The sequence below is a fragment of the Branchiostoma belcheri genome, unplaced genomic scaffold, assembly GCF_001625305.1.
Source record: "Branchiostoma belcheri isolate BF01 breed outbred unplaced genomic scaffold, Haploidv18h27 scaffold1, whole genome shotgun sequence".
NCBI lineage: Eukaryota > Metazoa > Chordata > Leptocardii > Amphioxiformes > Branchiostomatidae > Branchiostoma > Branchiostoma belcheri.
Genome location: NW_017802379.1, coordinates 8,853,008 through 8,865,603, shown reverse-complemented (window position 1 = coordinate 8,865,603; position 12,596 = coordinate 8,853,008). Strand labels below are relative to the sequence as shown.

Genomic DNA, 12,596 nt, shown 5'->3' with positions numbered 1-12,596 from the left:
TAGAAAATTCGGTTGATTCTACCATATAAAATCATAAAATTTCTGATTTAATAAGCGTATGATAATAATAAACACGCTGTACAATAGATATAACAAAGAGTTGAACTCCCGGCTAAAAATTTCACGACATATTATTGCCGCAAAACGTACCGCTTGGTTATGAAACACGGAAGTAGGCGTGTCTCCATGGAGATTTCTATTTCTGGCTAAATATGATGGCGTCATAACCCCTAAATGATGTCAAATATGGATCATACGGAAGCAATCAAAACATGAATTCACTCAACTCCCACGACGTGTCGGTGGATAAAGAACAGTGGACAGTTTTAGAGATCTCGTGGGAAGAAGACTAAGACCAGGGAAACAAGATGAGCGGCCGTGTTGGAGATCTCAGTCAACAGCAAAATGAAGCCTTGGAAAAGGTAAGATAGATTTTGTCATAAATAGAACAATCCTGGACCTTTTATGGACAAGAAATTTGCCTGATAAACCATTTTTTTGTGGAAAAATCTACAAGAGACAAAAGGGTTTTGCATGACCTACTTCTGGTTGTGTTTGAGTCAAAACATTGCAGATCACTGAAATAAGGCTTGTACATGTACAAATGCATGTGTAGAAAGTATTGTTTTGGATGGATCGTCAGCAGGTCAGGGCAGAATAGGTTGACAGCACGTGGTTGGGAGATTGACAGGCAGAATGGCAGGAGGTCTAAAGGTAAATGGAACTGGGGTGAAGGTCACTGTCTCAAGTCAGAATCTGGCTGGGAGCCAGCAGGAATTAGTGGTCGGCTTGGGGGGGAATTCAGGAAGCTGAGACTGAATACTCTCCTGACGTCTGAAATCTTCAATGTTCTGTTTTGTCTTGGCTTGAGATCTTAACAGTGTCACAGTTGGTTTTTCTAGGCTTCTAGGTTGTGATTTTCTAGCGGAGTCAGCAATGGTTGATTTTCTTGTTTAGTAAAACAACAATTTGCATCGTGTAACATTGTTTCTTTTCCCTCCAGTTCAAGAACAATATCAAGGATGTTCTACAGCCACATATGGATGACGTCTTCCTCCTAAAATGGCTCCGAGGTGATAATTATGAACAGCCTACTAAATTAAAGGATGTCATGGGAATAATTCCCACTGGAGATTTTTGAAAAAATTCCTGTTAGGCCATTTCCCTTAAAATGCTTACATTTGCTCACAAACTGTTATTGTGGTCCATGTTGTTGTTATGATTAATGCTAAATGTTATGATATCATTTGCTTTTCAGCCAGAAGTTTTAACCTTGTCAAGGCAGAGGAAATGTTCAGATTGGTAAGTTCTTATGTTTCATAAAAAGTTCTGATCGCTGGTAATGTTAACGCTAAATGTAGACAGAATTAAAGAAGAATGTAGGAACATTTCTGTAATTTGCATCGATCTAGGATGTTGACAATTATTATATGTTCAGTACATGGATATTTGTATTTTGTTATCAACTTTTAATCTGATATATCAAGAAGAACATAAGTATGGAAAATGTTTTCACTGCTTTCATATAGTATTTTTAATTAGAAATATTTACAGACTATCATGAAATACATGTTGATGATGTACTTATTACATTTTGTTTTCAGAATCAGGAATTCAGAAAAAGACAGAATGTTGACAACTTGAAGAACGAATTTAAAGTACCAGAGGTATGACTGTCCTGTTGATATGCATCCTTTTAAATCACTTTAAAATTAAACACCAGTCCTACTGTTTGAAATCCTTAATTTTTTGTTGTGTTGTGCTCTAAATGTGATGTTAGCCTTTACCACATTGCCATAAGCTGAATAGTACTCAGTAAGACGAAATACAAAACTTTGTTGCCAGGTGTTGACTAAGTACTTCACTGGAGGGCTGTTTTGCTGGGACAAAGAAGGCTGTCCTGTGTTCTACGACCCCTTTGGTCAGCTGGATGTGAGGGGCATGCTCCAGTCTGTACAGTGTTCTGACATCATCAAGTTTAAACTTCTGATTCTGGAGGAGATCTGGGAAGAGTTCAGGGCTCAATCAGAAAAGGTCAGTGAAAAAAATGTTCATTGTGACTAATATCTAAAAGGTGTCCTCACTTGTGAATGCTTTCAAAGTATGATATACTAAAAGAGGAATACCAGACTGAGTATAATGAGGTGTTAGCACAAGATTATGCTAATGATCAAAGACTGTAAGGTATGTTCTGATTGGTTGCATTCTCTGGTTTCTGATTGGTCCTTGACTATTCCTGCTAATAGTCTTATTGAAAGGAACATTTGTCAAAAAGTGCAAACAAATTTCTTATCGTCAGGAACATTTTGTCAGTAGTACAAAAATCTCTTATTGAACATCCTGTCAATAGCTTCAGCCAAAGCGAAATGATGCTTTAACTTCAACAAGATTCAATTTATTTTTCCTTCATGTTTGTGTGATCTATGCAGCTGGGTCGCCATGTTGAGGGTATCACACTGGTAATCGACTTGGACAACTTTGGTATGAGACATATGTCCACACAAGGTAAATCATTGAAAGTATCACTGACACAACTCATACATTTAAAAACAGTATTCTGTCATATTGTGTTAATCATATTAATGCTCAGTAAAATTTATGTTCAGTTCAGACACATATCAGTACTCTAACTTGAAGTTTGTTTAAAAGTATATGGTTCTATTTTTAGTACTTCATGATCATATATCATAATTATCATTTTATTAATTTGTTTTTCTTTGTTTTACAGCCATTGATATTGACATCCAGGTAGGCATCGGTGTACTTCTATTCAATTATTTTCATCTTCAAACAAGATTTTATGTTCACTTGTTATCTTGCCAACGATAAACCAAAAAAAAAGTTGTGACAATTCTTCTGGCCTGATTCTGGTTATACTTTTGGCAGTCACCATATCACCATACATGTATTTGCAATGCCAAAGTACAGTACAATGTACATGTAGGTCTTTCATGTACAAGGCATATTAAATCAAGGCATATTAAATGTTATTGAATAAACATTAATCATCCTTAATTCTGCATTCTGTTTTAGCTGTTGAGATCTTTGAGGCAAAATTATCCAGAAACTCTGAAGGCAGCTATGATTATTCGAGGTAGGCAATAAATTAATGTTATCCTCATCATCATCGGCCTCCTTCCGTCTGAGTAGACGATGGGCTTGGCACTGGAGGGGATATATGATAATATTATTATATTCGAATGGAAGGTTGAACATTTTTCCCTATTGTTTGATTGTCAAAATGTCTTGGGCCTGTCCCTGACTAGCTACTTCACATTTTTATTACCAACCCATCTTTCAGCACCAAGGGTGTTCCCTGTCCTGTACTCCTTGGTGAGACCGTTTCTGAGTGAAGACACAAAGAGCAAACTCTACGTTTGTGGAAGTAAGTCTTTTTTAATGTTTTACTGTGAACACTAATAATAAGGTAAAGGTCCCATGATCATGATAGCCTTTTCAGGCCCAGTGTTTTTTGTCTACTATGTCAAGATCACGGTATTGGAAGGCTCTCCTTCCACTGTTTTTTATCTTCCCAACTGAAGTCAGGTACTAATTTTACACCTGGGTTGAGTGAGGAAAAATGTGCAAAGTGCCTTTCCCAAGGACACAACCTCCAACCGGGAATGTCAGAAACACTAATACAGAGTACATGTACTCAAATAAGAAAAACAGTGTGACAAGTAATTGATGTATTCATTGTAATTCCTTGCACCAGACATAGTTTCTTGCACATGTACCTGATTTGCGATTCTGGCCAATTGAAAGAGAAACTGATTGAATTTTTGTAATAGTTGCTCACTACAAAAGTTGATGACTGGATGTAACGCTATGTCATGTGTATTTAATCTATTGTGCTGTACACAAACTGACATAATCTTCTCTGTGACTCCCCCAGGTGCTGAAGGAGTTGTTACTACAGAAGATCGATGCTCACTACCTGCCGGCGTACTGGGGCGGCACAGCTACCGATCCTGATGGTGACCCCAAGTGTAGGTCCAAGGTCAGCTACCTACCCTTCCCACTCTTTCATTTGATATGTCATGTTTTCACATCAGTGACTGGACACTCCGTCTCAGTAACAGTTCAGAATAGCTCCTGTCTTACCTTGGAGTATGATGTCTTAGTGCCCAAAGTTGAAGGTCAAACTTCTTTGCTGTCATCTTGAATGTCAAGGTCATGTTGAAGGTCAAGGTGTAGGTTGAAGGTCAAATAAGCATCATTGACTGTCATGTTAAAGTTTTTTGGTACCAAAAGTTACAAAAGTTAAAGATATCAATGATGCAAAGATTTGGAAAATGTGTAATATTTTGTATGGCAGTGGTCTTATGTTACTTTGTTCACAAACAGTATTTATCTTCCAGTATTCTGTACCTTTAGCAGAGATAAAGAGAAATACCACTTCCATTCGGCTATTCCGAGATCAGGGTGCGCCAAAGGGTTGCACTTGGGCCAATTTTTCAAGTTTTTATATTTTTCTACTTTCAGTGCAGAAAAGTGCACTAGAGGTGTTGCCGTACATTGCACTTTAAAAATTTTTGGATAGAGACGTTCAGTTCAAAAGTTGTGCTGTATCCAAACTTAGCCCACTCATTTCAAATGTGGCCGGCAACGGACACTACAGCTAAGCTGTAGTGTCCGTTGCCGGCCACATCTGGCAGCTCAAGTACATGACAAGAACACCAAATCTTGCAAGACCTGTCATTTAGGGGTTGACAAAATGCTACAGAAATAACATAAATGACAAAATTACTTCAAGATTGCAACAAAATGTAATTAATGTACCTATATGTGGTATACTTGGCAACGGACACTACATGGCAACGGACACTACACCCTTGAGGTTTTTTGACATTATTTCATATAATTACAGCAATAGACTGAAATAGCTACTGTGTTTTAAGTCAGCATCTTCAGCTGTTTCAAAACCTGAAATCATATGCACCCACAGCTTTTCTATTTTAAGTTATTACCGAGCAACGGACACTACACATTTTCTCGGACAAAAAAGACAGGTAACTGTAAGCCATCAGCCATATTAACCCAAAGGACAAGCAACATAAAAACACATGTTTTGTGTCATATATGGATGTACCTTGCATAACATGCAAAATGCCCAGTTCTATCACCATCCTTTTTAGTACAGGGAGATAAGTTAATTGCAATGTCTTAATTTATGAATTTTACATAACGTGTACAACATATTGATAAATGCGCTCCAGAAAAGAAAAATTTCCAATCATCATCAGATTTTTTGCAAAACATATCAGACTGAGCATGTCTGAACATATTGCAAATCTTTTCATTCCATTTTTTTGTTCCCAAATTACTTAAAAGCATATTTCAAAAACTGGCATTTTTCAAGTGCAACAGCATAACGTAGATTTTATGCCAATTTCTGGTCTGAAATTGGCCATAGCATAAGTTTTAAACATCTTAACACCAAATCTCTTCCTGATTGTCTGGAAAATAACTGTACTAGTATAACAAGTTTGATAAATGTCAACAGAATGCGATAAATACAGAGTAAGATTGACATAACAATGCACAATGCCATTGGCGCACCCTGATCTCGGAATAGCCGATTGTCAACCCTCAGTGTGTAAAACATTCCTTGTTTTCAGATATGCTTTGGAGGCACCGTCCCAAAGTCCTACTACTCTTTGTCTAATGAGTCGGCAGTGACTGGAAACCTGACTACAGCAACAGTCCAGAATGGCTCTTGTCTTACCTTGGAGTATGATGTCTTAGTGCCCAACTGTGTAATAAGGTATGCACATTTTGTACATGTACCTACATGTATCACCAGCATTACAACCTGAACCTGTTCATAGGATAACTCAAAAGTTATAAACAAGTTTGTTATTTTTTACTTCTGAATATAGAAGTATATTGTTTTGTGTGTCTGTCTGGAAAGAGTAGGTTGACAGCATGTGGTAGGGGAGGTGGAAAGATTGACAGACAGAATGACAGGTCAGAAGATCAGACACAGGAAATGGGGTGAACTTTGAGAGTAGTTTGACAGCACATGGGAGAAATATTGACTGGCAGAAAAGTCAGACACGGGAAATGGGGTGAACTTGAAGGTCATAAAAACCCAAAATACTTCCCAGAAGTGAGAAATCTCAGATTTATTTTTATTTTTATTGAAGTGACTATCTGCATTTGATTCACCTTAGACAATAATTGATATGTTGCCACCCAGTATAATATGCATGATATTCTACATTGTATGCAGATGGCAGTTCAAGTCAGACCATCATGACATCAAGTTTGGTGTGTACATGAGGAAAAGGAGCAAAAACCCTGGGCAGAAGGGGGAGGAGTTAAAGGCAGTGGTGCCTCCTGAAAAACACAACTGTCATAAGGTTTTGGCAGAAGGGGAAGTGCTGTGTGCGGAAACAGGATTATGTGAGTACATTTAATGGTGTTTAATGTCGTATTAAAATATTGTTTTGGGTGGCTGAGCTGTGGGTTTGTGTGTCTGTCCAGACAAAGTCTAGGTTGAGAGCACATGGGCGAGGGAAGATTGACAGGCAGAGATAGGTCAAGTACCTTGTTTTGGGGCTACTTCAAACACTTTAAATATGAAATTATGATGAAAATGAGCTCAGAAATGGCAGTAAATGTCAATATCAGACAGGTTTCCTCATTGACAATATTTATGTTTACAGAAGGAAAACATTTTGTTTTTGCTCAGTTTCCTCTTATTATTATTATTGTTCTCCAAACCCAGTACTGGTAAGGTCAATGACCTGAACCAGACGTCTGTCACCATGGTAAACCAGTCTTGGGTTACATCGTGTTGCAATTTTATAGCAGGAGGGATTTAAACTTGTCTGACCATACACGAATATATATACGAATGTGTTTGAGGAAGAATTAACAGAGCAGACCATATTTGAAGATAAACATTATACATTTTCTTTGCAAGCATTACCTTAAAGTTTCTAGTTTTATTTTGCTTCCCAGGAATAGACCCGTTCGACTTTCACGGATCGCATGAACTGCTTACGTCACAGGGGGGACATTTTGAATAGAAACTACGTCACAGGGGGGACATTTCGAAAGTTCCTTTTGTACGGATCGCATAAACTGCATATGTCACAGAACAAAATAACGTTAAATTGTTGTACGGAATGCCACTATACAAAGTTGGTGCCTGTTTTCCTGTCATTTCCGCATATTTTACAAAAAAAATAGACACCTACCATTTAGTAAAAAAAATGATCTGCCAGGGGGGAAACCGCAAGCGCAAGCCGCGTTCGACTTCAGCATTCTAGAACGACGTTCTTTCGAAATGTCCCCCCTGTGACGTAAGCAGTTTATGCGATCCGTGAAAGTCGAATGGGTCTATTGCATTTGAGTACAATGTATATTTTACTCCCTCACCCATGCAGATGTGGTGAAGTTTGACAACTCCTACAGCTGGATCACCAGTAAGAAACTCCACTACAACATCGAGCTCATCGTCCCCAGCAAGGAGACATTCCAGGAGGTCAAAGGTGCTGCTGGACAGTTCAACACTGACCAATCACAGGACAAGTAAAGGTCAAAGGTCAACTTTTGAAATAACTGTCTCATTTTAGTCTAGATCTGAGGATGGTAACATGAAGCTACAATTTTTAGAGCACAGAGCTGAAAATATGCCAGTGTATTTACTTTAGGCCACAAGATTCAATATGTGGTATTCTGCCAATCATACTGGTAATACACTAACTGAAATGATATTCTTTGGATTAATTTTTAACAAATTTGATTTAATACAAAAAGGTACTTTTAGGCATTTAGAGACATATATATTATATATTATGCATATAAGCAACAAACTAAGACATTTGTGTATATTGGGTACCGAGGTATAACGTATGCATATGTATGTGTAATATTCTAAGATGCAACAGGTGGTTATGATTTCGGGTTTGTCAATAATGATATGTGTATCATAATTCCTGTAATTCTATGGATCTATGTTTTTTTTAAAAGGTTGTACATAATCAATGATCCAATATTTACAGAATCAAGATTAACTTTTTCTCTGCTGGAGAACCTCCTATCCAATACATTGTACAGATGAGGTGCCAAATGGCACTGGTAGAGCCAAAAATGTCTATAAAATGTTAAACGGACAATAGACATGATTTAGACATTGCTGAACAAAGGCCAGTCGGGAGAACATTAAGTATAGCCTGGGTACCATCCTACTTGTATGCCGGGGCTCCCATACTCGCTTCCCTAAGAGATGCGAGTGTGGGAGCCCCGGCATACAAGTAGGATGGTACCCAGGCTACATTAAGTAGACATAGTTACTGAAAAACGACATCGAAATAACCCAAGGTGGACATTTTATATCCATAGTCTCTTCACACGTCAGGTAGGGACACCCCTAGGAGACATTCCTTTGTTTAGCACAATGAGCACTTATAAAGATATTAGCATCTGTCTATTAATTAATGGTGTCCTCCCCTATAAATTGTCTTGGCTTTGTGCAGTGCTTTTCATATGCATGCCAGTTTTCACACTTTTTTTCTAAAGACATTCTGACAGACACCTCATGAACAATGGAAAACACAACAAGCAAGTCCTCCCCAAAAAGACCATGTAAAGCCCCTGTTCAGACATTCTTAGAAATGTTAGAAAAATGTCCGGAATTTATGTCCAAAAAGGGTCTATTGTCCGTTTAACATTTTATAGACATTTTTGGCTCTACCAGTGTGGGTAAATGTATCAAAGCAGGTTGAATAATACCAGTATCAACAACAGTGCAGTATACAGTATGGCTATTATGCATATAATTGTTTGTACAAGAAATTGTAACACAGTGCCATAAATAGAAAATTGTACACTATGAATAAAGTTACAATGCTCAACATTTTAATGTAGATTCTAACCAACTCAGGACCAATTTTATTCCAGGACTTGCCAGTTGTGTCAAAAGTATAAGAATAAGTATTACAGAAACTGTGCAACTGAGTGTAAGCATTATGCCAGACTGGTTTGTGCACAGAAACTAGAGACGTCACTAACAAGAAAATAGGGCTAAGGTATATGGTAAAGCATTTATTTACATATGGTAAAGCATTTATCAACATGTACTATAATAGGCCAAACCAATTTGATCAGTTGGTTATTGGGTATTAACAAAATCAATGAAGTGGGCGGGCGGAAAAAAAACACAGGCCTATATATATAGCTTATAAGCTATAGGCATCCTGTGATAGCCCCAAATGCTAGCAGCCATAGGAGCCACAAGTCAACATACCATGCTGGTTTACAATTCAAACAATGAAATTTGAACTTGTTATCAGAGAAGTTGCATTGATAAATGGAAAAAAACTGTAATAACTAGGTAGACAAGGACTGTTGTGGCCAAACTGTAAGCATTTTGGGGTTGATTCAGAACCTGAATGGTACATGTGCATTTTTTTTTGCAAACCAAAAAAAAAATTAAGAAGGAAAATCTAAAAACCAAGAAATTAAATTGGTCTGGCCTAACAGTATTTAATTATGTACATGTAACTCAGGATGTTAAAACTTTTGTCCAACATAACTAGCTAAGGACTTCTATCAATATGTAATACGTATATATCAAGGAGCTGTCATATAACATATATATTTTGTAACTGTGGATGTTAAGTCTTGTCATGCAGTAAATAAACAATTCTTTTAAACTACAAGTTGTATGCAATTATTTATTTATTGTTGTTGTTGTAATCTTCATGAGAAAAACATTTTGTCTGTGAAGTTTACAGTCTGTTTATTGAAAATTGATGTAAAAGTTTGTTAGGGTAAGCCCAGACTATTTGTAAAAGGTTCCCTGTGCAAGCAAAAGTAAAGAGGAATGCCAAGCTTTTCAATACTAAGATATGGAAACAATTTGTGAAATCTGTCCTACTACCTTACTACAAAGAAATACCTTGTAAGAGGTATTCAACAACTGTTAACACCCTCTTTCCACTACATGCTGCGACCACTAAATGACCAAATATTCTACAGGTCACTTAACAAATTTCATACATAACAAACTCAATTTCTTCATGTTTTGTGTGTTTTTTGTCATTTTTAATCCTGGTTAATATTTCCATTATAAAATCAACAGTCACATAAATGCTATTTTAGTTGCTCAAAAATCACCATTCAGTGGAAAGGGGACCTAAATGAGCCCTTGCTACAGTTTTTGCACTTTGACAATAGGTCACCAAAGAAGGGCCCTTCAGGGTCCATTTCCTTGAACTAAGTGCGTGTGAAAGCCTCTTTGGTAGGTGAAACATTTGGCACCATGTACGTCATTATCTGTGTGCGTTGGAACATGGAGAAGTTAGCAGGTGCAAATATTTACCAGCGGTCACACGCACATCAATGCAGCAAAGAAACACGTAGTAACTGAGTTACCCAGTGGGTTTTGACTTCTCCCTGCTTCTAATAACAAAATGTAACATTTGCGAGGGCTTTAATAGATGCGGAGAAGTGCCAACATTACATCATGGGGGCTTACAAGTACACCACTCACCAAGGTAAGCACAGTTCTTGAGAGTGTTTTGGATTGACTGGGAGAACTCTGAATGTAGTTGGCAGGTTGCAGTGAATGCGTTGCTGTAGCTTTGTAGTGGCATTGATTGATTTTTTCTAACACTCACGTACGTGTTGTGTAATGGTCTAAAAAAAGGATTTCCTGTTTCCTGTGTGAAATTGTTACATTTCTGGTACGATTTTCTTGTTGCAGTTGGTCCAATAGGCATGGGGCACCAGCGTTGGATTTGTAACAGCATTTTACAACCAAGGATCCTGGAAAAAGCCAGAAAGGTGGGCAACACCACGTACTAGTACTGTGTTTACTTTTTAGACATTAGAACATGTTATCAGGCTAGAATAAAGATTAAATTGCTAAATATTGCTCTACTTTTGATGTGTTTGCTACTATTGCTACCTGGAGTAAGATGCCTTCTTAAAATGTTTAATGAAGCATTCAAGGGGGAGCCAATTACTATAGGTTTTAGCTAAGCTTTGTCGTGTGGCTGATTCTATAACAGGTTGACAATTTTAGTCAAATTAAGTCAATTTTAACCTTGAGCCCATGACCTTCAAACACCATTTCATATGTCACAAAGGCGTCTAGTTGTAACACTTTGAATTTCATTACATTTTCAGGCTGATTTTGGGCTATTGATATACTAGCAGTAATGGCATGACTGTATGGTTCAATTTTATTTTCGATTGTTTACAGCATGAAATAGCAATAAGACTACCAAAGATTTCCTCATTAGAGGATTCTGAGTACAGCATACCAGCACCTGCAACAAGTGCACCCTGCAACACACCCGAGGTCTGCTACCTCCCACCTGTTCCAGGTGCTTCACATGCCACCTGCAAGTGTCCTGACAGAACAGACTTCAAATTCAAGTATAGACGATACAACAAACATGATACAACACCTGCACCTGCAACAACTGCACCCTGCAACACACCCGAGGTCTGCTACCTCCCACCTGTTCCAGGTGCTTTACCCACCACCTGCAAGTGTCCTGAAAGAATAGACTTCAAGTTCAAATATAAAAGGTACAGCAACAAGCATGATGATACGTGGGGAAACCATACCGTTGTCAGTCGGGTTGATATCGGAAAACATCTTTCAGAGGATGCCACACAGATATTGGAACATCAAAATGACACCGACTGCACTACACGACGTTCTAGAAAGAAACGACAAAATTATCGCAAATTTGGCATTCGTAGGGATAGAACTGAACCGTCGTATCCTGACAATGGACAATCATTAGAAAATATCGAGGATGTTCGAAAATGTCTCCAAAATAAGCAGGAATCAGTTAAGAAAGAAGCAAAGCGTGCCAAAGTTATGATCATCATTCCATGTGGGACAGCAAAAGAAGACTCACCAAATGATATTAAGGATGATGCAGATGAAAACACATCATCAGAAAACATGACCAAAGACCAGAAAACATTCCAGTCTAGCATGGCAACCAAACTGCCTCCAATTAAGAATTCCTGCAGGAAGAAAACATTGATGGAATTACCCAGAATTCCCGTGGGAGAGGACGACCTAGCGATGTCCATGGCGAGACAGTCTGCAGTTACCTGTCTGAAGGATGAGACACAACTTGAGTCGTCGGGAAGTCACAGATACAGAACTGACAACAGAACTGCTGGCGATAAGCTGTCTTTACCAACCATTTCTTTTGTTCATACTCAAAATATTCTTTTTACATATCCTACTTAGACACTTGATATCTACATGAACATTAGAGTTTATTAAGCATTTCTTTTGTCCATACGCAAAATATTCTTTTTACATATCCTACTTAGACATCTGATATCTATATGAACATTAAAGTTTATAAAACAAAATGTAAAACTTGCAATAATTAATTGTCATGAATACGTGTTTTCATGAGCTACGTAACCTCATGCCTCCATGAAATATTTAGAGCTTTTGAAAATTCATTGTTTTCCCATTGATTATGGAAATAAAATTGTTACTAGTGAATTCTTTCATCAGTGACCACTTGGAAGGATAAGGATACTAACCTCCAAATTTTCGATGGCTATCAGATCAGTCCACCTTGTTCACGAAGTGGCCT

At 37.8% G+C, this 12,596-nt stretch overlaps 2 protein-coding genes across 2 annotated transcripts; both read left to right on the top strand.

Annotated features, from left to right (window-relative positions):
* The first annotated feature begins 123 nt into the window (after window positions 1-123).
* On the top strand, window positions 124-8,080 carry LOC109468222 (SEC14-like protein 2). Its single transcript, XM_019766480.1, has 12 exons — window positions 124-422; window positions 1,004-1,073; window positions 1,259-1,302; window positions 1,605-1,667; window positions 1,846-2,034; window positions 2,430-2,519; window positions 3,034-3,094; window positions 3,302-3,389; window positions 3,898-4,000; window positions 5,622-5,767; window positions 6,236-6,408; window positions 7,398-8,080. Exons 1-12 carry the CDS (start codon window positions 369-371, stop codon window positions 7,544-7,546), a joined length of 1,230 nt encoding a protein of 409 aa, XP_019622039.1. The 5' UTR covers window positions 124-368; the 3' UTR covers window positions 7,547-8,080.
* Window positions 8,081-9,795: 1,715 nt separating this feature from the next.
* LOC109462548 lies at window positions 9,796-12,247 on the top strand. Its single transcript, XM_019759108.1, has 2 exons — window positions 9,796-10,800; window positions 11,222-12,247. The coding sequence occupies exons 1-2, from the start codon at window positions 10,735-10,737 to the stop codon at window positions 12,233-12,235; spliced, it is 1,080 nt and encodes a 359-aa protein (XP_019614667.1). The 5' UTR covers window positions 9,796-10,734; the 3' UTR covers window positions 12,236-12,247.
* Window positions 12,248-12,596: the final 349 nt, after the last annotated feature.